At 40.0% G+C, this 26,406-nt stretch overlaps 1 protein-coding gene across 1 annotated transcript in view; it reads right to left on the bottom strand.

Annotated features, from left to right (window-relative positions):
- Positions 1-5,754: 5,754 nt before the first annotated feature.
- The window catches only part of fgfr1a (fibroblast growth factor receptor 1a), a 34,420-nt gene continuing 13,768 nt past the window's right edge, over positions 5,755-26,406 (bottom strand). The window contains exons 2-17 of the mRNA XM_037681171.1: positions 26,010-26,246; positions 23,376-23,465; positions 22,079-22,251; positions 18,851-18,974; positions 17,708-17,898; positions 17,321-17,471; positions 13,361-13,551; positions 12,834-12,979; positions 11,917-12,038; positions 11,414-11,524; positions 10,264-10,454; positions 8,204-8,326; positions 8,019-8,089; positions 7,795-7,932; positions 7,096-7,201; positions 5,755-6,997 (exon numbers count right to left, since the gene is read on the bottom strand). Of these exons, the coding sequence (XP_037537099.1) occupies positions 6,821-6,997; positions 7,096-7,201; positions 7,795-7,932; positions 8,019-8,089; positions 8,204-8,326; positions 10,264-10,454; positions 11,414-11,524; positions 11,917-12,038; positions 12,834-12,979; positions 13,361-13,551; positions 17,321-17,471; positions 17,708-17,898; positions 18,851-18,974; positions 22,079-22,251; positions 23,376-23,465; positions 26,010-26,246 (2,342 nt within the window). The 3' untranslated portion in view covers positions 5,755-6,820. The remainder of the gene's footprint in view (positions 6,998-7,095; positions 7,202-7,794; positions 7,933-8,018; positions 8,090-8,203; positions 8,327-10,263; positions 10,455-11,413; positions 11,525-11,916; positions 12,039-12,833; positions 12,980-13,360; positions 13,552-17,320; positions 17,472-17,707; positions 17,899-18,850; positions 18,975-22,078; positions 22,252-23,375; positions 23,466-26,009; positions 26,247-26,406) is intronic.

Raw genomic sequence — 26,406 nt, 5'->3', positions numbered from 1 at the left:
AACTGTTGCCATACTGGGGAATAAAGAATGAACTTTGCTCCACCAAACTCTTCCTGTGCCATCTGTCAGAAGTGATAATAACCACGTAATGGCACCTCTGCTCCTTCCTCAGCCCCATTAGCAGGTTATAAATCAAGACCTTGCCTGCCCTTTTTATTCTTAAATACAGCTCTTCATCGTCACCTCAACCACAGCACACATATAATACTTTATTGCTCCATGTTTCCAGGAGCTGATGATATTTATCTTAAAAACAATTACATCATTTTGTATTTGTCTGAGTCTTGGGATGTCATCTGGAAATCTAAAGAGGGTTGTTAAGGCATACCTCAGAAGCTCTGACTTGGATTGATCGTTTTCATTTAGAAATTCCACACACTCAAATATGTTGATGTTTAGGTAATATGTGTTTTATACACACCCAGTTCTAATAAAACTGGGACGTTCTGTAAAAAAACTAAAGCAATTTAAAAAAAAATCCCATAAACCCATATTTTATTCACAGATGGGCCGTGCAAGCCAAGCATCCTCTCCGTTTTTTAAACAACAGTCTATAAACATCTACTGTAGGAGCTGAGACCAGCTGCTGGAAGTTTTGGGGGTAATGTTTTTATAAACATTCTCATCTTATGAAAGATTCTAGCTGTTTAACAGTCCTAAATCTTTTTTGCTGTACTTTCTGTTTTATGATGCATCAAATGGGGCAGCACGGTGGCGCAACTGGTAAATGGTAAATGGACTGTACTTATATAGCACCTTTCTATCTTATTTCAAGATACTCAAAGCGCTTTACACTACAATCTGTGTCCTCATTTACCCATTCATACAGCACTCTACTAGAGCTCTACAAAGCTAAATGAACAAAATAATTCTAAAGAGACTAATCAGAGCTTTATCACATTCAAACACCGATGGGACACACATCGGAGGCTATGAGGGGTTCAATGCCTTGCCCAGGGACACTTTGGCATGTGACTGCTGGTGGATTCGAACCCCCAACTCTTGTATTGGAGGATGACTGCTCTAACCACTCAGCCACAGCCGCCCCAAACTGGTAGAGCTGCTGCCTCTCAGCGAGCAGGTCCCTGGTTCAAATCCCGGTTCGGGGGCCTTTCAGGGTGGAGTTTGCATGTTTTCTCCGTGCATGCGTGGGTTTTCTCCGGGTGCTCCGGTTTCCTCCCACAGACCAAAAACATGCATGTTAGGCTGATTGGTAACTCTAAATTGTCCCTAGGGGTGAGTGAGAGAGTGAATGGTTGTTTGTCTCGTTTGTTTCTGTGGTCCTGTGATGGACTTACGATCCGTCCAGGTTGTACCTCGCACAGTGATTGCCGGACATGGGCCACGGCGACCCCCGTGACCAAAAATGGAAAACGCGGGTAAAAGATACTGGATGGATGATGCATCAAATGGTAGGAGGTCTGGACTTTAGGCAGGTTAGTTCAGAACCTGGACTATTCTGCAATGGAGTCATGCTGTTAGAATGGATGCATTATGAGGTTTAGCATTCATCCATTCATCTAACATCTTCTGCCTGTTCCGGAGGTGGGTCGAGGGGGGCAGCAGCTTAAGTAAGGAAGCCCAGACATCTCAAGGTGTCCTCAGGCCAGCCAAGAGACATAAGCCTCTTCTCCATGGGTGCAGCTTTACTCAGTTCGCATCGACTCAGCATTGGCCAAATGTGTCTCCATTATCCATTCCTGCTTGGTTTTTGGAACAGCCTCAGCCATGGTTCCAAGTGAGATAAGCCGAGCAACCAGTTTTGACATCAGCAAACTGCAGCAGTTGACTGGTCTGTGGATTGGACATCACTGGATGAACCAAGGCGATACTTGCAAACTCCTCCTTAAGTGCCATTTTCAATCTGATTGTTGAGTGTATGTGTACGTGGCTGAGATGGAGAGCTGCATATCAGGTTATTTCATGGTTGACTGATGAGGCGCAAACCTTTTGATCAATTTTGTCAGTCGAGCACATACAGTGTGAGCTCGACTGAGCAACGAGGAACGAGCAAGTTTGTTTTTGTTTTTAATTACTTTATTTTACCAGGAAGAAATCCATTGAGATCATCAATCTCTTTTACAAGGATGACCTAGTTTACCGGGAGATGTCAGAGAAACTGGTTGCCCATGGCTACCCTCGCACATATAAACTGTGCTGTGACAATTTTTTTTAAATTAAGTCAAACTACTGGACAACATGGGCATATTATTAGTGTGTTTACTAAATAGCTACTTAGCAACATATGCTAGGAACATGTTAGTTAGCAACACATGCAAGACCAGCGTTCCCACCCACTGACACTCCTGCTCACAATCCCGCCCAGTGAATGAGAGACGCTCTCAATGGCGACACACCTACACTAAAGTAGAACTGAATAGAAATGAAGCAGTTAGAGTGGTACGTACCAGTGGAGAAATTGTTAAAATCTCACCAGTATGTATTGGGTCTTCTTGGGACCTCTTCCCAGTCTGACATGTCTGGAGCACCTCACTAGGGAGGCACAGAGGGGGCATACATACCAAATGCCTGAACCACCTCAACTGGCTACTTTTGATGTGGAAGAGCAGCGGCTCTACTCCAAGTCTCTCTCAGATAAGTGAATTTCTCACCCTATCTCTACGGGAGAGTCCAGCTACTCTGCAGAGAAAACATTTCCAACACCTGTATCCGCAATCTTGTTCTTTTAGCCACTACCCAGAGTTTGTGGCCAAAGGTGAGAATAGGAACATAGACCGACTGGTAAACAGAGAGCTTTGCCTTATAACTCAACTCCCTCTTCACTAAAACGGACTGGCACAGAGTCCGCAATATTGCAGATGCTGCAGCAATCAGAGGCTGAACTCCTCCACTTGAGGCAAAACCTCACTCCCAACACAGAGGGCAAGCCATTCTTTTTCGACTGAGGACCTCAACTCAGATTTATAGGTGCTGAGTCTCACCCCAGCTGCTTCACACTTTGCTGCGAACCATTCCAGTAAGAACTGAAGCTCATGACGTGATGATGCCAACAGGGCCACGTTATCTGTAAATAGAGATGAAATCCTGAGGCCACCGACACAGACTCCCGCCACTCCCCGAGTAAACCAAGAAATTATGTTCATAAAAGTTATAAATAGAATCAGTGACAACAGGCAGCCCTGGCAGAGTCCAACTCCCATTCTAAAGTGGTCTGACTTTCTGCCGACTGTGCAAACCAAATTCTCACACTGCTTGTCAAGGGACTGAATGGCCTGTAGCAACAGGCCCCAGTCCCATACCCACAGAGCACCCCCCACAATGTACCTAGAGGAACATGGTTGAAAGCCTTCTCCAAGTCCTCAAAACACATCTAGACTGGATGGGCAAATTCTCATGATCCCTTGAGGACCCTAGTGAGAGTAAAGAGCTGGTCCAGTGTTCCACACCCAGGACAGAACCTGCATAGTTTCTCCTGAATTCGAGATTCGACCATCGTTTGGACTCTCTTCTCTAGTACCCCTGAAGGAATGCTAAGGATAGTGATGCCTCAATAATTTGAGCACACCCTCTGGTCGACCCTTTTTGAAGATGGGAACCACCACCCCAGTCTGTCAATCCATTGGCACTGTCCCCAAAGTCCAGGCAATGTTGCAAAGGTGTCAACCAAGACAGCCCCACTACATCCACAGCATTAAGAAATTCAAGGTGGATCTTGACCACCCCTGGAGCCATGCTCTCGCAGAGCTTTTTAATTACCATGGCGACCTCAGCCCGTTATGGACAGACCAACCCCGATGTCCCCTGACTCAGCTTCCTCCATGGAAGATGCATTAGTGGGATTGAGAAGGTCCGAGAGCATTTCTTCCACCTCCCGACAACGTTACTGGTTGAGGTCAACAGCAACCTACCCTTACTCAAAATGTCCACTACAGAGTTCGAGGACGGCCACCATAATAAGCACAGATAACCTTGCAGCCATAGCTCAAGGCAGCTGCCTTGACAATGGAGGTGCAGAACATGGCTAGGATGCAGCTAAAGCACTGTCAAAGGTGTAAGTTCAAAATCTTTCTGACAGGCTCTTTTGTTTTCCCAGCAAACCTTCACTACACATTTTGGTATACCCGGCATCTTCCCCCACTATCTGATCCAACTCACTCAACTCCTCTCTTCACCAGTGTCCAAAACATATGGAGCTGGGTCATGCAAGCAGAGCATGCAAGGCCTTTTCTTTAAAATACTAATAAAATAATAATCTGAATGGAAGAATTTGTTGTAAAACCTGCATATGCCTTTCTAGATGTGTAAACTGTTCGTACCATAGGTGCCAATGCACCCCCATACTATCATCGAGGCAAGCATTTTGAATCATGCATTGATAACAGGCCATAAGGTCCCTCACGTTTTTAATATGGAGGATGTGCCGTTTGTTCAGACCAGTTTTTCATGCAATGCTATCTGAAGGTTTAAAGTTCACAGGTATCCAGTAGGTGTGCATGCCAATTTATCGGCCCCGATTTCCTTAATTTTGGGAAATTGAAAATTGGCCGATACTTGCATGAGAAACCGATTTTTTTTTGTTTTAACAACAATTGTCTGAACTTCATTTATATTTCAGAGCACTATCCTCATGACCAGTTAAACAAGTTTGTATTGTTTCTAGGATCTTGTTCAGGGGTATGTTTTTCAATAAAATAATACTGGAAAATTGAAGGTGCATTGTGACATTATAACATCTGACAGTGGCTTATAAAAAAAATTTGGTATCGGCCAAAATCGTAATGTCAAACTTTTTAGAAATCGGTGATCAGCCAGAAAACGGCAATCTGTGCACCCCTAGTATCCAGTATTGATTTTCAGCCATGTCTTTTGAGCTCAGATTTTCCCTGATTCTTAAAATCAATTTTTCAATCCTAAAATCTTTTGCTGATTGTGAAATAGTCGACGTATTCTCATTTTTTGTTATTCTGAAATTGTTCCACTATTTTAGGCAGTTTTTCTGACAGGTAGAACCTCTGCCCATGTTAACTTCTGATTCAACCTGCAAATTTTTTTTATACTCCTCTTACTTACCTGTTACCAAATAACCTATCAGTTACAAAATGCTCCTACAGCCGTTTCTTACTTGTACCAGTTTTTAGCCTTTTGTTGCCCCTCTTCAAAATTAATGTTTTGCTGCCATGAAATAAGATTTTTTTTTTTTTTTTACATGTGATAAAATACAGCATGTTTGAGATTTTTTTTTAAAATTACTAAAAGCTTATATTTTACACAACTCTTTTTCAGATGCCATTTTTCTCAGAATTGGGAGTTGTATTACCAAATGCATACAGGTAATTTGCTGTAATTCATCATCTACTTAGTTGTGATTGCAATGACCCAAGCTTTAAGGGCCGGCTTTTAGAAAGGGTCAAGTGTGAGGAGAGTTGCTGATTTTAGCCTGTTGCATGGAGACTGCAATCCAGGTGATGCATCAGCCAATGGCAGGAAGCCAGAGGATGGCATCAAGGTTGGTGCAGCTGATGGGAGTGTAGGACCAGCACTTGCCAAGCCATTCACACAGTCATAAATTATGCGTTTACTGCCGGCTGTGGCTCTTTGTACTTGCCAACATTACATTTGACGTCAGCAGCACATCATCATATCAAATCAGACCCAAGCAACCCATGTTAAAATGATGGGAAATCGAAGTGGCAATCACTTCATCTCTATAAACATATTTTACAAAACAAACAAAAAAAACTCAATATTTATAAACTGGTTTATGGAGCTAAGTTCACACTCTAAAAGCTCAGCTTGTTTATCAATAACGTTTTATTTAAAGTAACCCTTTTTATGGTGACACGTGTTCTGCATCATCAGATGTTAGACAGCAGCAAATGCAACTCCCGGTGAAGCATTTACAGTAAAGTTCATCACATGAAGGTCATGCACAGCAAAGGTGCATGATGTTAACTGAAGCAAGCTTGGTATCCAACTAATCATATTTACAGCTGTGACCAATCTTGACAGAAACTACAAATTTCCACATGCATATGTTGCATTCAAGTAAACACTTGTACACAGATGGAAACATTTTTATAAATTCATCTTCTGCTCAAAATAAACCTCCAAACAAGTTGTGTAATGAAATGATTTTACAAATAAAAATATCCAATCTACATTTTTCCATTATTCATTCAGTAAATTCAGTCATCAAAGCTGAAAAACTGCAGGAAAAGAACTGGCCAAATAATCCACAGCATTTCTTTAAAAAATACCCTTGTGTAACAACTGTCCCTATGGATTAGACTAGAAAATAGATCAAACAATATTATCCTTGTACAAAAGACAATAAAACAATTATGGTAATAAAAATAAGAGTATGTATAGTGTAAATATATATTTCATATTCTTAATTTTTTAACTGTATTTACAAATTAATGGTGTAATGGACCGTGGTGTGGCATGTCGTAGCATTTTCTATGGATTTGGCCCCCAATTTAAAAAAAGTAACATTTATGTTTTCCAGAAAGAATGAAATGACCTTGGAGAACAAAAGCTGACCCAAACTTTGTCCGTCTCTTTGATTCTCCTGACCAAAAACTGGAATGCCCAAAGTGAAGTAAGAGTACCCTTTTTCCCCCACAGACACTGCAACAAAGCGTCACTCGTTAATACAAAGTGCCCCGCAAAACATCAGTGCCACCAAGAACTGGGAAACAGCTGCAATAGCAGTCCATACGATCCGACAAGCTCAGCAGTGTCTCTGAGCTCGCCTCTCAGAGGATAAGTGTTCGTTAGCTTCATCTCTGGGAATGTGGGGAAAAGTCCAACCCCTTGAGACAGGGAGCAAAAGAAATGTCTGAATGAAAATGAGGTTTCAACGTTTTTTAATGGCTGCCCCATTGGAGTGAGGGGGCAACTTTGGCAGGCAGGGCTCCTCTGCTCCAGCATCGTGGGAGAAAACGGAGTCTTCGCCAGAAGAGCAGGTAGAGCTCCGGGTTTCAGGGTAGCTTGGAGAATATTGGTCCAAGGGCACAGAGAGCTCCAAATATTCCTGTAAGAGGACATGGAAACAAACAAAAAAAGATAAGAAATCAACACTGTCCTGTAAGACTTGCTGCTTCCCTATTGACTGTGACGAGGGAGACTGACCTGGTTGGATATCATGGCGAGACATCGATCCAGGTCTTCTACCAGCTGCTTGAAAGTGGGTCTCTGAGAGGGAACAGCATGCCAGCAGTCCCTCATCATCATATACCTGCAGAGTTCATAAAGGTTAAAAAAAACAAGTCCTCATGAATTATTTCCTACAGAAAATATCAATCATGATATCTCTTGTTATTTACATCCTTAATTCTGCTATGGAGTGGCCAAAAAGCAAAGGCTCAGTTTTAAAAGATAGGCGAGAAACTAAACTGAACAATATGTACCAGCTGTACCACTTAATGCTGCAGAGCATTTTATTTCACTGATCACCCGAACACCGTCAGGAAACATTATTGTGTTGCTAAGCACCTGGGATTTGTCTGATATACAACAGCATGGGTAAAATAAATATTGATGCCAACTGTTTGGACTGACGACGAGGCACAGTTTGTGACCAAGCCAAAAGTGAGGTTTCACACGCTGAACAAATGTTTATAACTTAATGTTTACTCTTAAAAAAAAAATTATATATATATATATATATATATATATATATATATATATAATTTAAATCTAAAATTACTCAAATCTGTAATATTGACTGAGCACTATTATCTACATGACCTTAATAAAACCAGATACAAATATGATGTAAATATTAATAGTAAAATGTTCAGTCTGCAGGCGAGTACAGGGTTTCCTTACAGCTCGTTCGTGCACGTTGAAGGCTTGTCCATTCGGTGACCCTCCTTTAGCAGCTTGAACAACTCCTCCACTGGTACACCCGGGTACGGAGAGCCCCCCAGAGTGAAAATCTCCCAAAGCAAAACCCCAAATGACCAGCTGAAGACAAGAGACCGGTGTCTTGATTATATCTTTTTTTCCCTCTACACTTTAAGAATAAATGTATCAAGCGACAAGATACTCACACATCACTTTGGTGTGTGTAGATCCGGTCAAACAGAGCCTCAGGAGCCATCCACTTGACTGGTAAACGACCCTGTGAGAAAAATGTTTGTCGTTACTTTGAGGTACGTTCTCCATAAAACTAGCATTTACAATTTTTCTTTTCTTTTCATTTTTTAACCAAAGCACAAGCTTTGAGAATACTCACATTTGTGGTCTTCTTATAGTAGTCAATGTGGTGGATATCTCTTGCCAGGCCAAAGTCAGCTATTTTCATCACATTGTCCTCAGTTACCAAAACATTACGAGCAGCCAGGTCTCTGTGGATGCACTAAAACAAAACAAGCACATTATGAAGACTGAACCCAAACACTCAGAAAAGGGTATCCTGATGCACGCTCAATAGTCCAGGTAGAAAAATCCCAAAAAGTTCAGTCAGGTCTTCTGGATGGGTTCAAAAAAATAAAAATAAAAATTGTAGAAACGTTTCGTCTTTCATCCGAAAGACTTCTTCAGTCTTCTTCAGACTAAAGAAGTCTTTCTTCTTCAGTCTTCTGAAGGAGTATTTTCTTCAGTCTTTGGACTGAAGTCTTTCTTCAGACTCAAGAAATACTTTTTCAATCTTCTTCAGACTAAAGAAATCTTTCTTTCTTTCTTCCATAGACTGAAGAAGTCTTTCTTCAGACTAAGAAATACTTTTTCAGTCTTCTTCAGACTAAAGAAATCTTTCTTCTTCAGTCTTCTTCAGACTGAAGTCTTTATTCAACTTGTCTGCTGGATTCCTTAGATAGAGAACTTTACTAATTGTCTTTTATGTGAATGTTTCTGTAAAGTGCCCTGAGACAACTTTGTTGTGATTTGGCACTATATAAATAAACTGAACTGAATTGAATTTATTCAGACTGAAGAAAGACTTTCAGTCTACTTCAGACTGAAGTCTTTCTTCTTCAGTCAGACTTCTTAAATCTTCTTCAGATTGAAGAAGTCTTTCTTCAGTCTTCTATAGACTGAAGTAGGGCTTTAACAGACTACTCGAGTAATCAACACATCGATTCCTAGGACATCTATCGAGTTTTTAAATTTCACGTTGAGTATTTGTGGTGACGTCATTACGTTGCCATTACGTCATTGCGTCACATGTCACGTGATCCGCACTGGGCGTGGGTTACAAAATAGATTCCTCCAAGCAGATAGATGGAGCGGAGCAGGCCCAGTCTTGGCAACAGATAGAAATGCATCAATAGTCTGGAAATATCTCACCAAAGATGAATCTTCTGGTTCAACTACGTAAGGAAACAGAAAATGAATCAACTTCCTGACTGGTTGGAGCTCGTTGAGAACTGGTGTTACACCATATTTTGTGACAGTAGGGAGCAGTGTTGCATGCACTGTTGCAGGTCACAGAATATGGTGTAACACCGGGTCCAGTTGACCGAACCAGAACCAGCTTCCTCTGACCTTGTTTCACAAACAAAAAGCAAAAATATTAATCTATAAACCTATAAAGACATGAATCTCTAAAACTAAACCTAATGCGCAGCACAGCTGGCGGTGGTGCGGGGTGGTCGACCGTCCCACTGTTTTTAGTTTCATTTTTTACGTGCCGCACGTTTCTTTCACTTTTGCAGCTTAATAATAAAAACTAATAGTTTTGTTTTTCCTGTGACTTATTTGCAGTGTAATAAATGGTAGGAGCATAATATAAGCTCCCAATGTTTTGTTGGTGTTTTTTGGTAAATAATGACCTTTTTTGAGATTTTATTTACTTGTTTTTGCATCTTCAGATTCTATGACGTCATCAAGTACTCGAGTTCTACTCAAGTTTTATTATGTTCATGTCGAGTTTAAAAATGATGTAGTCGTTCAACCCCTAGACTGAAGAAGTCTTTTCTTCAGTCTTCTTCAGACTGAAGAAATCTTTATTCAGTCTTCTTCAGACTGAAGAAGTCTTTCTTCAGTGAAGAAGTCTTTCTTCAGTCTTCTTCAGACTGAAGAAGTATTACAAAGAAGTCTTTCTTCAGTCTTCTTCAGACTGAAGAAGTATTACAAAGAAGTATTTCTTCAGTCTTCTATAAACTGAAGAAGTCTTTCTTCAGACGGAAAAAGTCTTTCTTCAGTCTTCTTCAGACTGAAGAAGTCTTTTGTATGAAAGAAAACTATTTTTGGACTCAGAAAAGGGGTTTAAGGCAAAAGGGCTGGCCTGATCTATGACTCAGTCTAAATGTAAACTTATCAGATTTTTGCCTGTTGGCTGTATTATGTAGTTACCTTTTTGGAAGCCAAATACTCCATGCCTCGAGCAACTTGGTAAGCACAGGACACCAGGTCTTTGATGTGCATGTTCTCCACAGGAACCTGGTCTGGGTTGTAACAGTACTCCATGCCTGGGGGACGCCGGGCTCGTAGGTACTCCCTCAGGTTGCCCTTGGATGCATATTCAACTATGACATACAGGGGACCTAGAATGTGTTAAAAGCAAATAGAAAGAATTAAAACAGAGAAAAGTTTGTTTCGTGCAGTTGTAACGAGGGTTAATAAAGAGACTACAGATATGAGAAAAATACTAGAGATGACAAGCACAAAACCATAGAAAACCTGCTTTTAGCTCATAATAAAAGCTGTTTTGTTTGGAACTGGATCAGTTTGACAACCAGCTTTTGACTGGACTTATTTCCCAGCCATAGTTACATTACTACATCACTTTATTTGCCCAATAAGACGGATCCTCCCCCTATAGGGTGTACTTGTTTTTTTAGAGGACCATAGTCACAAATTTGTGTCTAATTTATGAAAGCTCTACTAAAAATGTATTTGTGACTGGTCACTGCAATATTTACTTGCTTTTTTAAAATTTTTAGAATGGTAAAGTATTTTGCAAATCAAGCTGCAAATGAGATATATACTCCATTTCAGGAAGGTATAAAAGTCATCTGGTCACATGAAAACATTTATAAATGAATTTGGGATGGTTAGAAACAGCTTGTTAATGTGAAGGATCAAGCAACGTTCACAAACACATTCAATTAATAAGTTTTACATAGCAAAGCTACAGGCAGGTATAAGAAAAAACAGCACTTACAGACGGATGCTAAAATAAATACTTAAAAAACAAATTCACAGTTGTGCAGACAGTCAAAGTAGGACTAAAGACTTTGTTGCAGCTATGTACACTGTACAGTCAGAAGTTAGCTTTCCTCATTTTTTTTAAGTTTAATGTTTGGAGAGGAAGGGTAGCAGCTGTTGATTCAAGCTGTGAGCTCCGAAACTGGTGTCAGAATCATTTATGCATGCTTTCCTACACATCCTCCAGAGTGAGGCTCACAGCAGCCCTCTTGTCTAGGGGACTGACAGTGAATGTGTGTGCTGGTCTGTGTCGAACTGAACGGTCTGTATCAGGCCCCTACTCGTCTTATCCTACCATCCTGTGTGCAGGCTCCCAGCAGATTAATGATGTTCTTGTGCTTCCCAATGATCTTCATCATCTCCATTTCTGAAATCAAGTCTGACAGGTCTTTCTCTGTGGCATCAGCTGTAAGGAAAGAAAATAAAGTAATTAGTCCACACACTGCTGCTGAAAAAACCAAACCATGACTTCACAATTACGATTGCAAAATATAAACAGCAACACTGCAGCTGTTTAAAAACAGGCTGGTGTTTGCACTATGCACCCTGGGGACAAGCACTTCAAGTACAGACAATAAATGCTACTTGCATGCCATCGTCGCTCCTCTAAGCAGTTTAATGAACACTGTTTTATATGGAATGTCAAGGGTTCTCATAAATTTTTACTCCACTCTCCCATTTGCACAATGGCAGGAATCCAGCAGAGGAAATTGTTCATCCCAGTTCAAAGCTTTTATTGTCCTTAAAACCTGGACATGGAGCTACTGTATTACTTGTTTACTGAAATAATTTACTTACGTTTCAACATTTTCACTGCGACCTTGGTCACGCGATTTGGCTTTTCTTTGTCCAGACCTATTGCCTCCCCCATCACCACCTGACCAAAGCAGCCTTCTCCCAGTGGCTTTCCTAGAACAAGTCTGTGAGCAGGAGGAGAGAACAGTGGAGCAACTCAAAATCTGCAAATTTGTTCAGTTGTTTCCTCAATCAGTATGGTAAACATTTCAATCCCTTGTCTATCCCTTTTCGGACAAGAAATATATAAATGAGCAAAGTTTGAATAGCTACATTATTTGTTAACGTAATAACACTTGTCTCAATTTTCCTGAACAGCTGTTCAGAAGCCTAATTGACCTGTTGCTGCTGTGTGTGGATGTTGACATGATGCCATCAGTCAAAACTTTGGGTTGCAAAATGTTACAAAATCCAAACTCCAATGTCAAAACATCAAAAATGTTCAAATATGACAAATATATTTACCGGTAGTTGCTGCCTGAAGGGCTATTTGAAAGGGGCTTATATTTATACAGATATTTAAGATTTAAAGATCCCAGTTTGCATCAAGTGATACATTTTGAAGCAGCCATAGAGCTATCGCTAGCACTTCAAGTCAAGTCAACTTTATTTATAGAGCACATTTAAAACAGAAGCTGTTACCAAAGTGCTACCAAAGCAGTCTCAACTATGTAGATGTGACAAAAGCCTATAGTCTATGCTTCCCCACTAGTTACCTTGAGCTGGAAAAGACTGACAACAAAAGTAATACAATCATTGTATAACCTGTAGTTATTTTTAAGCAGGCAGTACTGGTTGTCTTTTGGAAGACTGTATACAAGTCTGTCTTTTGTAAAATGGATTTCCAAAGCAAAACACAGGCTAATACAAGTCACTATGAAAAAGTTTTAAATTGTTACATTAAGTTTCTTTGAACATACTTGTCCCTGGGAAGCTCCCATCGAGGATCCTGAGGTAGTTCATACTCAGATACTCCAGACAGCATCGGAGTTCCACTGGAGGAAAGGCGGGAAGGACGGACCAGCATCACTCCTGAGTGGATGGAAGAGCTGGAGTCCACTGAAACCTGAGGTAAGAAACAGGAACATTACTCTTCTCAAAGTGGAACAGACACCAGTAGCAGAAGTTTAGTTAGCTTGAAGCCCACCAAATAAAAATGTAATACGGTTACTGTACTTCCTGAAATTCACAACATTTTGTAGTTTGGGGTTAGCACTCCTCAAGTACTTACCCAAAAGTCAAAGACCATCAGTATTTATTAAACCTGAAAACTATACAAATGCATTTCCCCCACACAACAACAACGCCAACAAGTCTGTTGTTGAAATGTGCACAAATCAAGCAAGAATTTGTTTAGACAAAGCTTTTGATTGACCAGAATTAAAAAATATAGAAGAAAAGGTGGGAAAGTATAAAAATGCCAAACCCCCTATCTACTTTCTGTTACCTGTCTGCGCAGCGGGATGCTTTTGGCCAGCTTGTGGACAGCCAGCTGACTGTTGAAGTCACCCTTCTTTGAGGAGGAGCGCATCTTGACCATTATGGCAATGGCAACCATGGTGGCGATGATAAAGAAGCCCACACAGTAGATGACCACCTCCAAGTAGGTGGCGCTGGCTGGCGGGTAAGGGGTGGCAGCTAAATGAGGGGGCAGGTTGAGGTAGGGTAAGCAATCATAAAATAAGTACATATACACACCCAAGTACACAAACAAACTCTCAGCAACACAAAACCAATACCACCCATCACACTCAGTCACACACACTAATATCTATAAGCCAGAGCTTTGATCTGTAGAACAGAAAAACACTATTTTTGTATTTAAAGTTTTATGTGCCAAGGATCTGGCTTTTAAACAGACTATCAATACATCACACAACTGTACTGCTCAAGTAACATTTCATGTGTACTGATAGGGCCGAAGCAGCATGTCAAAAATGGCATGTGCTCAGTGCTACAATTTTATAGCTTGTCTCGACCCATGCGATATCTGATGACACATCACTTTTCATAAAGTAATTTAGAGTTTTGTTTGCAATATCATTTTTACGTGAAGAAAAAAAAAGTTCCAATTGAGATGTTTTTTTCCTCCCACTCAGTGAAAACACCAACATTTATTTAAACCAGTTGAAGAGGTGCAACAATTCAGAAAAAAAATATTTGGTTTGGAATACATTTTAGTTTGAGAGGCAACCTTGTGCACAGGAGTCAGAACTCAGATACTAATAGTTAATATTGAAGACATCGGCTCTCACTGACGTGGTCGTGAGACTTTTCAGGGACGATTTATACTTCGGGAAAGTCTTCGTAAGCGCTCTCACTGCAGCACATGCCACACAGAAACAGAAATGGACAGCACGATTGGAAAGTGTATGTCTAATTTTAGTTGGAGGAAGATTATCTGGCATTTCTGCCATTTATATCTTTTAGTTCAATTAAGATAGGTATTTCTGTCAGTAACTGAAGAAAATAACTTTTTTTATTTGACGTGAAGAGATCGTTTCCGACCAACGGTGTTCCGACGGTTCCCAGCCTAGGCACACTCCCACCGACAGCACAGCCATGGAGTCACTGCCACCGTCTATTCCATGAAAAAAAAAGAAAAAAACTTGTTCAATCTTCTTCCACAAGCTCTTTCACTCTCTTTATAAATTTTATTTGATTATCTTTAAAGGTTTTGCTGGAAGAGTTGTAAAGATGGTGATATTTTCTAACTGCCGCGGCCGAGTACTTGGAGGAAATGAGAGCAGTGTACCGCAGCCACTTTTCAGTATTTACACGCCTACCAAGTTCTGACCAATCGCAATGTGTGGCGTAGACCATTTATTTTGTTGATCAAAATGTTTTATACAACTCTCCTGAGTTAAAATGTTGCTGATCAATTTGAATTTATTATTATTTATTGATTATATTTCATTTTATTTTCCAGTATTGAATGGTCAAAAATGTTTAAATAAGGATAGATTTTTTTTATTTAAGGCAAATTGATGTACTTTAAGCCTTTTCTGTTACAGACTAAAAAACGATGTCAATAAAGTTATTATTTGTTGTAAGTTGATCTATATTTCTTTTTTGTTTTCTTTAATGTTAATAAGGATACAATGTTATGCAGCTGTGTACTTATAACAATTTCATAGACAAATTATACTATTTACAGTCGCGGCGGAGAGTTGAGCGGCGCGAAATGTTTACTTCTTCCTAGTGGGGGCGTAACAGAAAATACAGTAGTCCCTCGATACTTCACGGTTCGTTTATCACGGATTTGCTCCATCGCAGTTTTTCAAAATAAGATTGGACATGACAGACAATTGGCTGATTGATGGATGAGCCACACGATCAGCATGACATTTTTATTTAAAATTAATTTTTTCAAATTATTTAGCACCTGCTGCACATTTGTGCAGTCCAGAACTGCAGAAAAAGCTACCTCCTGCAGCTTTGTGCAGCCCATACTACTGCAGCATAAACTTCCTGTCAGAGTTAAACAGCTGATCAGATGTTCAGGTGCAGAGAAGTGGGCGTGGCCAAGAGCACTTGCAGGTGGCAAAGGAGGCAGGGAGCTGAAATCATGACATTCTGTGCTCTGTTAGAGCGTTTAGAGTTTAGAAACATTGTTTAGAATATTGCAAGAGTGTGGGAAGGGTTTAAAACGCCTTAATATATATCTTTATAAATAATAAAATATACCACTATTTAATACTTGTACTACTATTCCTACTTTGAGGTTTTTCCACTTATGACGAGTCTTCAGGGTATGGATCCCCTGCGATAAACGAGGGACTACTGTAATTGAAAAGAACTGCTTTTTGCAAATGACATTGTATCTTAAACTACTTGTGCTGAAAGGACTCCACGTTGCCTCTCAAACCATGTATACAACCTGAAGCGCAAACCACTAAATACAAAACGGGCAACGCAAGTGGGTTACACCTGTGTGAAAAGGCTGATCGACAAGCAGCTTGATAATTGAAGGAATGTCCATTCCAGTATCCTGAGAAATGAGACATCCACTGCAGTGAGCCAATTATCAAAGCCAGCCACTGTGTTAGCAGGAAATGACATAGCAATAGATGTCATTTACAGTCTTGTCAAAGAAAAATCAGCCTTATACACTTTAAATGCAAACACCCATTAAAGAGCAGAAAAGGAGAGACAAGTGAAATCTGATCAGTGATGCCAAACAACGCTTAAATAAATTTAAGCTGCCTGGATGAAAACATTATGATTTTTTTAGTTTTGTTTTAAGCTCCAGATAGCTTTTGGGCTGTTTGGCATTTGCTGATTTAATTGTAGAAACAGCAGAGCATGCCTCCTTCTCTACCCCATCTTGAGAATTAAGATGGAGCTGAAGTCATGCTGAGCTCAGAGACAGGGGAGAGTTTTAGTACTTGTAATGTGCCCTGGCTTCTTTTCACATTTATCTCCAGAAAATGCAGTAAAATACACTTTTCTGGTAAATGAAGACAGCCAGGCTTGGGACGGAAAAAGGGAAATTTTGAAAATGTAAGAGACAGAACCACTGATACCTTCCAAAACGGTCAACCATGCAGAGTGATGAGAGAACCCGATAGAATTGCCCGCCAAGCAGGTATACTCCCCAGCGTCATCAAAAGACACATTTCTCAGTTGAAGAACTTCCATTTCCTTGTCCGTGGTGTTAAGGCCAGCAGTCTAGAAAATAAAGGAAGTAGACCAAACAAGGTCCAAGAGGGAAATGGGACCATGAGCAAAGAATTCTGAAAGAGAAGTGTTCTCCTCAGTCCAACACCATCTGCCCAAAAAGTAAAACACCAAAAGTTCCTACAGAGGACTCTGTCAGAAGAGCCCTTCAGTATCTTGTTAGTGGAAAAACATGGTCGGGTTGAGTCTGTCTTGTTGACCTTGACATTGGGTCACACCATCACCACATAAAATACCTCAGTTTCATCTCTACATGCAAGAGATGGGCATGGAAAACTCCACAGCAGAACAGGGCACACTCAACAGTCAAACATAAGCTACTCTACATAAACAGGAAAACAAGTAAATGTTAAAAAAAAAATAGAAAAAGATATGGGGCAAAAGAAAGGAAAGTACGGTAAGTTTGAGTGCAGAGAGGGTTTTGATGGGCATGGAAGCAAGAGTAATAGAAGATGGCAAGAGAGGCCCTTTTTAGGAGGGCAAGGCAAAGGCTTGGGGCAGGAATGAGAGTGGGTCCAACATAAACCTGAGACTAAACACTTTCAACTGTTCTGCTGGGAATTTTCCATAGCGTCATTTACAGTCAGGAGCTCTGAGGAGAGAGGAAGGGTGAAACAGAGGGAGGAGAGAAACAGCTGAGGTTGTCTCCGGTTGTAAGACTAGTTTTTCCAGGTGGTCCTAGAAACGCTTCCTTTGTGTCGTCCTGGTACTGCTGCGTGGTGGTTACCTGAAGGGTCATATCTGATGACAGTCAGCCAGGCTGACTGATTGGCCTCTCCTATATAATTGGACACTTTACAAATATACTCTCCACGCTCCTCCTCAGTCACATTGTAGAGGGTGAGCACCTGAGCGTCCGAGCTATTCACCCCTGAATGCTAGATATAAAAACAAGTCATGTGCAGGACAGCAAAGTAAAAACAGCAGACAATGCACAGTGGGTTTGTGAGAGGTTTGGAAAAGAAATTAAATCCTCTTAACAGGTAGTTCTGGACAACAAACAAGAAGGATTTGCATATAGCAATAAATGAAAATTATAAAATCATTCCATGCAAAAATCTGTTTGCAAGAAGCATCACTAAAACTGTAAAAAATAAAAACAGACAGCTCCTACCTTGAGGACGCGGACGTAAGGTAAACCATCAGGTCCAACACGACTCCCATTAACTTCTATATGTTTGAGCCACTGAATATGAGGCTGAGGATCACTGAACACCTTGCACTCAAACTCCACATCGCTGCCTACCACTGCTGTGCGATTTGCTGGCAAGCCAGCCTGCAAGATTGGCCGATGGGGGGAGCGCTCTGCACACCAGAAAGTAGCAGAAATAATTTACAATAAAGTAGCAGAAATAGTTAACAATAAACAAATACAGATACAAAGATTACTAACTAAATAAAACCTTTGTCAAATTGAGGCTGGAGACAGGAACTCGCTAGGGCTATGACCAACAAGTTGACTGAATTATGAATAACTGCGCAATTTCAGAAAACCAATTCTGAAGGTTAGAGAAAGTTGAACTAGATGGGTAAACATTTCAGCATCACACCACTGTAAATTTAAGCTCCTGTAGCTTTATTTTGATGACCAATTGCACTCTGAAGCAAACTTACAGCCCAAATAATATGCAAGAATGTCTGTCGTGTGCAAGTTTTTATTTTCACAATGACATTCTTCAGCACTTAGTAAGCACTTGTAATCACACTTTCCTCCAACTAAACACACTCAGTGCTCATCTGGCTCGAGACCTAAGCTTGGAACATGGAAAGCCCAGTGGACAGCAGCAATCGAGGACGTAGGACTGATTTATAAGACCAGCAGCACAAGAGCGAGTCGAAGGGCAGGCCCAAGAGGGGTAATTACTTCTCTCTTCTACACAGACCCATCACTCAAGTCCATCAAAAACTGTACCAACACTGTAACTTTATGGTGCTGGGATCACATTTGTCTGGTACGTTACTTTCAGAGGTTTTCCATAACAAACTCACCAAAAATCTAGAGCAGAGATTAAAAGTTCTTGGAAAAGAATGTACAATTATGTTTAGAAGGTCATGGATTCAATCCCCAGTTTGGACCTGTATGTCCTCCTCGTGTTTGCATGGGTTTTCTCCAGTTACTCTGGTTTCCTCCCACAGTCCAAAAACATGCACGTTAGACTGTCTTCAGACCCAGGCCTCCCTTACAAAAAAGATCTGCGATCTCAATGGGATTTGCCTGGTTAAAAAAAAAGATAAAATAAACAAATCTTTAACTTACCGACTACATCGAGCTGGTAGGTGTGATTAATGCTGCCATACTGGTTTTCCACCACACAGGTATAGTTACCCTTATCAGAGGGTACTACAGATTCCATGATGATGGTCCACACATGGTCACGGACCTAAATACAAGAGAAAAAAATGGGGATGAGGACAACAGTTCACTGTGTGAGAAAGATGAAAAGGGCTATTGGAAAAAATACACCAATGTAAAACACAACCCTTCAGCTGCCTAATCAAACAAAAACTACTAGAGAAAGGAACATGTTTTAAAGGTATGTGCCCCTACCTGTCCTATTAGCACCAACTGATGTCTGGCTTCTTTTTTCCAAGACATGTTACAATTTTTTTTCCATAAATCTGCCAAGACCGGCAGTGTGTGATTTGCCAGCAAACCTCTAAGGCAATGGTAACATCAAACATGCATACACACAGGCTGAGCCATACAGTCTCCCTCATTTAGCTAAAATACGTGATGAGGGACTCCAGCTGCCTGCTGCCAGATGTGTTGTGCTTGGCTTCATATACATGTGGTCTACATTACTCCATCACTCCTGCACGTCTCTATTCAGACGATATGAATGGAGGCCCCGTCATAAAAGCAAAAGCGTGGGAGGGGTGGTGGATGACTTTTAGACGCTCACGTGGACCTTTGCACCTTAACTGAAAAGTGGAAAAAAATGAAATGAAAGAAAAAATAAAAAAAGATCTGCAGCCACTTGGTTAAATGTGCAGACTGGCTTGGTGGAGGTTTTAGGGGAGATAAGGGCAGCTAAGAGGAAACTCCTAAATGTTTTCCAGCTGTGGAGGGATATGGCTGGGGAAGCTCAGCACAAGACCGGATTAGCCTCCACCTTGATGGGAACAGCAGACGTGCGGAAGAAGGTTATTGCTTTGTTAGACACCGAGGACACATCCCACAACTGTAAGCAAACTACAGCTGACTGCAGCTTCTAAAAAAAATAAGAAAGAAAAAGATTCTGGTTTGGGTAATTTTGTAAACGAATTAGGTTCTAATGCTTTTGAAAGCATAAACTGAATAACAAACATTTCATGGAAATAAAGATAGACAAGTTTTTAAAAGAGGAGCACTTGAGGGATTATCTATACCGTAAATATCAGGATGGCATTTGCAGTACACAGAGTAATGCAACAGACCCTACTCAAAACCCATGCATGTCGCTTGTACGTAAATCCAGAGATAGGAGTTAACAATCTTATCTACATTTCTAACTAACAGACTTTGGAACGCCTCTGAATACAGGCTGTCAGCAAACAAAGAAACTCGGACACAAACAGTAATCACATGTTACAGGAGGTACCATGGTAAATTCACTACTGCATGGATGTAATTACAGAGACAACGATCAGTGACACCTGGAATGAGGGCAGTCAGTGTTTTTCTTCAAATGGGGAGCTAGAATTGCCCATGTACAAATATAACTGTGGCACAACATTCCTCCTGGTGGCATAGGGTTTCAACTAGCATTGTTTCTCAGGTCAACTGTGAAACCTGCCTCTCCTTTTCATTTACAGAAAGCATTTTTAACTCAAAGGGAAAGGGCCTACTCCACGCTACCGTGGAGATGAAATTATAAACAAATCCTTAATCATACCTGCAAACTCAGAAGGGATAAAAAAGGTTACAAACCTAGCGCCTGCCTCTTTCATGCCCATTGGTGTCAGAAGCATGTGTAATGTTGGGGGGCAGGGGGTTCTTTCCCAGAAATTTTTGAATAAAGTAGATGCCATTTCAAGCATTCTAGTGTATTTCAACAGGTTGTTAAACATCTACGTTTACCTACATATGTAAATACCTGATTCAACTATTTTAGAGAACAAAACAAAATTGTCAGGTCCTCTGGACGGATAAAAAAAAAATATATATATATTTTTAATTATTGATCATGCATCAGGATATTTTAGAGACACTACATTCAACTAGTCCATATATTCAACTAGTCCATATATTCAACTAGTCCATATAGGCATCATCCTGTTTTTAAACTCACTCCTATGGCTAAGATAATGAAATCAATGCGACAATTTATCACAAACAATGACTTTAGGGGTGGACTTGACTTTTATTTTGTTAAATTTTTTATTTAGTTCTATTGTAACAAAAGCGCCCTGCGATGGACTTGCGACCCGTCCAGGGTGTACCCCGCCCCTCGCACAGTGATTGCTGGACATGGGCACCAGCGACCCCCGTGACCCAAAATGGAACAAAACGGGTAAAGATAATGGATGGATGGATGTAACAAAAGCCACTGTGCTAAGCAATGGTGACACTGAATTGCATGTTTATACAACATTAACTTAAACGAATGAACAGGTGACATTTTAATAAGCACAAACAGTGAATTTAGGAGGGCATTTTACTGTTTTCTGATTTAATGATAGACCTGCTCATAAAAGAAAATGACCTGGCATCATGCAGCCTTCACAACTCTAAATTACACTGTGCCAAGCAATAGTGACACACAAAAAACATGTTTAGTCAGTTTTGTCAACCTGCATGTAATTATTAAAACAAAATAATTTATAGGTTCCTACATTGGTGTCACAATTTCTACACTTCATAACTTTTATTCTCCTTTCCTTCAGTCCACTTGGAACAACATCCATCCCCTTCTCTCATTGTTTTCCTTTCCACATTTCCTTTCACATCAATGATTTTATCAATTTTATTTTCCAGAAAACTTGTGTTACTTGGGTTCTTTTTCCATCTTTCTCCTTCAATCCTTGAAGGTATTCCTCCATCACCAACACCATCAGCTGAACTTTTCAAATCTTAAGGAAAAAATCTTGCTGCGCAAAATACAGACGCGCTATCTAAGATGCTACATGCTCTGTTTCTCTCACATCCTAACCCCGCCTCCCCGCCGGTCAACAACTTTCCGTAAGCTAGCGCGCAACACGGAGGTATCTCCCCCTCTTCCCCTGCCCGGTCGACAAAAAACCCCGAATAGATGAGCACCTGCTGAACCAAGTGACCGAGGAGGAACAATATGTCTTAAAGGGAAATGATGCCATCCACCACATCACTGACCCCACACCCCTAAAAACAAAAGACTCTTTGGAGCCAGACGATTCACGGAAATGACATATTTTAGTCTGAAATAGACTAATTTTGCCAAAAAGCTACAAGTTTATAGGTATGCTTAATCTAATCTAGTTAAAAATGTGCTTGGTAGTGTTAATAAAAAGAACATAAAACATTTACCTTGAATCCTCCAATGCGATGGTCTCTCTTGAACTCCTTCCCATTCTTGAACCATTTTAGAATGGGAGTTGGGTTCCCACTGGCCTGGCATCGAAACTTCACCGTCTTACTGGCTGGAACAGCATGAAGCTGCTTCAACATTTTTTCTGGATGAGCCCATTGTGGAGCCATCGCTAAATAAAATAAAATATATATATTTATACACATTTTTTAAAGAACACATTTTTAACTTTAATAGCACAAGTAAAATCAAGTTAATAACACTTAACCCAAGATTTGAAAAATTATACATTAACAAAAATACACTTATAAAAAGAAAACTTAAACGCTAAACACGATCATCTTGAATTAAGAACACAAATGAAGATGCTCATAAATCAAAGTACTGTTACTAGATGTAGCTGAAATGCTGGGCAGCAGTTGGACCACAGGAACCTCTTCTAGGACAGAGTCTTTTGTAACTCTGCTTGATTATCCATTTTCAGTGCAAGAACCAGGCGCTAAAAAGGGTTTCTCTGGTGAAATGATCTCAACTTTGAATTATTTTGCAAGAATGTCTGTGGCATTCAAACGGCGTTTGCTTTTAGATTAAAATGTCCCTTCAGCTGCTTCACAGTCTCAGTCATGATTGTACTTTCCACCTTTAGATTTTTTAAGATTTGTTTCATTTGTTCCTTTCTTTGGAAGTGCAGCTGACATTTGAATTAAATCTAGGGGTGAACCCAATCTGCTGCAGGTTTGATGGGACAATCGGGACTAAATAAATTTATATTCAAATTTTATTTACTGGTAAAAAAAAAATAATAATAATACAAGTCAATAATTTAACTGATGATAACCAGGTGATTTTGTAAACTAACAAAAATAACTTCAGAAACTGGAGCTGTCAGCCAAGATGTGATGTGTAAAATTCATTGGGAGATAAGGGAACAAACTCAAGGTCGGCATGCTTTTCATGCTTGGCAGCTTCAGGATTCTTTGTTGGCTGAATGGGAAGTAGCAAGAAGATGAAAAAGCCAAAGTATCTTAATTACACTATAGACAAATTGGGGAACATCCAAGGTTAACCATGATTAGTCACTGCAGGGACATTAATCATGTGAAAGCTGTCACTGAGGCAGTAAAGATCCCGATTCCAAATGAAACCATTCATCCAGTGGTGACCCACACACACGGCAGGCCTATAATTGAATTATGAAGCACTGAAATCATTGAATATTTGTAACAATTCCTCAGAAACCTCACTTTTGGTCAGTCAAAAACCACAATGGTAACTTGCAGAGATGTGATCACTCACGCATAAGTTTTTGACTGGCTAGCTGTTTGTTTTCCTCTGATGAAGACTCCTCCTCGTCATCATCGTCCTCGGATGAGGCCAAGGCATCAACTAACAAACAAACAAACAAACAAACAGAGAGCCCACGTCAATCTTTCAACGTCTTGCCGTTATTTAAAACAAAGTCAGACTGTACAGACACACTCAAAAAAAAAAAGTTTACTCTAAACTGAGCAACATGCCAACAACAGCAGCTTTTTTTGTTCCAAGCTAAATAGATTTTTTAAAGGAGTAAATGTTTTGGGTGGCAAAGCTTAATGAAAGTTTTTGTAAAAGCTTGTGAATGTTTGAAACACACCTCTAAGAACAAACCTACAGTTAGCAGATATAGATTAGATTTCAGACACAATGTAAATGTAACTTGTGTTTTTAGTCTGTGTTGCTTAATCTTAAAAAACAACTATACACAAACAAATTTAAACTAAAAAGAGCCTCACAATTGGCCACAAAAAAGTGAACAACGCATTTACCATAATTGCCGGTGTATAGAATGCACCTGACTGTAAGACGCGCACATTTAAAATAAAACACAATTTTGTACATAAATAATACGTGCTGGTGTTTAAACTGTGTGAGTCCAAAAATTATTATTATAAACTGTTCAAAGCTCCTGGTAGAGTGTGCAGCTCTTGTTTGAGTGCAAGAATGATCCGCCAGTGGACGTTTCCTAGAAGTTGATTTGCCTTCCACACACCGACTGCGTGATTCTCACAGGACTTCATGATGGGACGCTCTCTGACTCATGGTTAACGGTAATCTACAACGGTTAATAACCATTCAACCCACAGAATGAACATAAACTAGTCTAAGCAGAACACACTTCCAGTAATCACTGGAGAGAACAGTGCTAAACACCTACGTAACAGAAATTATTTTTAAAATGTCCATACCAGTAAATTTTATGCACAGATCGTAATTGAGGTCATGTGACCGGCAGTACCTGGAAAAATGCTACAGTACGGTAAATCTATTAAACAAACTTACTGCCATGGATTTTTATTAAGCACATTTTGGTAAGAGCTGCTGTTTTTAAAATGTGCTTTCTGCTCCGCAGCGCACGAGTGTCAGAACATAGTGAAGTCACGGAGAGGGGGAAACCCCCTTCCCATTCCCTCTCGCTGAAAGCAATATTTACCTTAGACAGATTTTTAAAAAACTTTTAAATGCCGTATGTACCAGTAACATACCATAAAATGGGCTACATGTGTAAATGTTTTTTTTTAATGCCCTTAACACAGCTGTTAAAAAAAAGGTCAGATGGAATTTTCCTCCTCCTCGTAGTCTGAGGTGACCGCGACTACGTCCCCTTTTGGACGAATGTCGTTTCTGTGGCCATTTTTAATTGTATGGGGTTTTCCAGTCAGAATATGCAGGGTGCTGCAATCGTGCCGTTTCAGGTTTTTAATTTTATTTTTTACTTTACGGGTATTTCAGTTCAATTCAGTTTATTTATACAGAGCTAAGTCACAACAGAAGTTGTCTCAGGGCACTGCACAGGAAACATTCACTTACATAAAAAGTCAGTTAATATGTTATTTATCTAAGGAGCCAGCCGATTTTTTAAACAGAAATTCTGATAAATGCAGGTCTATCTTGGGGGTGAATTTACGTAACTCAGTGAGTACAGTACCATGAGTGAGATGTATCTGTCAAGAGTACCTATGGCAGGGCTATTCAACTGAACTACTCGGGGCCACAGTTACTGAAATCCAAGAGCTCAGGGGCCACACATCCAGCACTTATTCTTAATGAGCATTTTTTTTAATGGTTTAAAATGCAGTTTTATTTAAACCATTGATGGGACGAAGCCAGTTGAATAGTCTATAGCATTACTGTAACTCTGTATCACAAAAGTCCGCCCCTAAGAGGTGTTTTCATTCAACCTTTATTTAGACAGGTAATCCCATTGAGCCTCGTTACTAAGCCACAGACTCATTTTGTGTCAGCTCTCCATTAAAGCGGAAGGAGACGCCAACTAGAGGGTTGGAGGGTGAAGTGTTTCAGTGTCAAATGCTGCTCTGTTGCTGTTCATTAAGTAAGACTGGAAACTGTTAACATATTATTTTGTTGGCTAAAACTACATTTTATATATTTTGCACTGTTTTGCACTACAAGCAAGAAGCCGAATAGTTGATTTGTTTATTACTTAAAAACTCTCTGGACCTAGTAGTGGAATTTTTTTAATTCAAAATATATGATAGCAAAAGGACACCCTATGCTTTAAAAAAAATTCCTATTAAGTTTTATACCCAAAACATATCGCGATATATATCGTGATATGAATTTTATGCTATATCACACATTCCTAGTAGGAAGCTTGGCAGCCTGCCAAAATAAAGTATAAAAATAAAATGAAATATAATATAAAAAATAATACATAAAGTAGCCGTTCCTTTATATAAACTGCAGGGCCCAAAGCGTGAGAAAAAAGTAGCGACTTATACACTGGCAGTTACGGTAGATTAAAAATACGTAACTGCAAAGTATTGAACAACTTTCTTAAATAGGATTTTAGAACACAACTAGAAAAAAATATATAAAGGTTCAAGACAGAAGAAGGCAACAAAGTAAATTTTCTAGTTTTTACAGCTTTACCTGTGATGTTAAAATAGACGCTATGGTTGCCAAATGTTGTGCATCCATACAAGCCAGAGTCGGTCAGCTCCACGGTCTCAATCTCCAGCTGCCCACTGCGGATCCTAGTGTGTTCTCCATCTACAAGAACAACATGGTCTTTGGTCCAATTCACAGTTTGAAGGGAATCCTTGAGGGGGCAGCTCAGATCCAGGCGATCCCCAGGATAGAGGGTGAACAGCTCGGCTTCCGTAGAGACTACAAAGAAAAGCAGACGTTTGTTAGTGACTTTTTAACAACTCATGACACATTTTGCATAACTTTAATCATCCACTCCAAGAGCCTAAAGCCAACTGGTATTTTGCTGTAAAAAGAAGAAAAACAGCACCCATGTGTTGTGCAGACAGTGATTCAATTT

This window comes from Nematolebias whitei, chromosome 8 (assembly GCF_014905685.2).
Source record: "Nematolebias whitei isolate Nwh7 chromosome 8, NemWhi1, whole genome shotgun sequence".
NCBI lineage: Eukaryota > Metazoa > Chordata > Actinopteri > Cyprinodontiformes > Rivulidae > Nematolebias > Nematolebias whitei.
The sequence above is the reverse complement of the archived record's forward strand: the minus strand, read 5'-3'. Positions and strand labels throughout refer to the sequence as shown.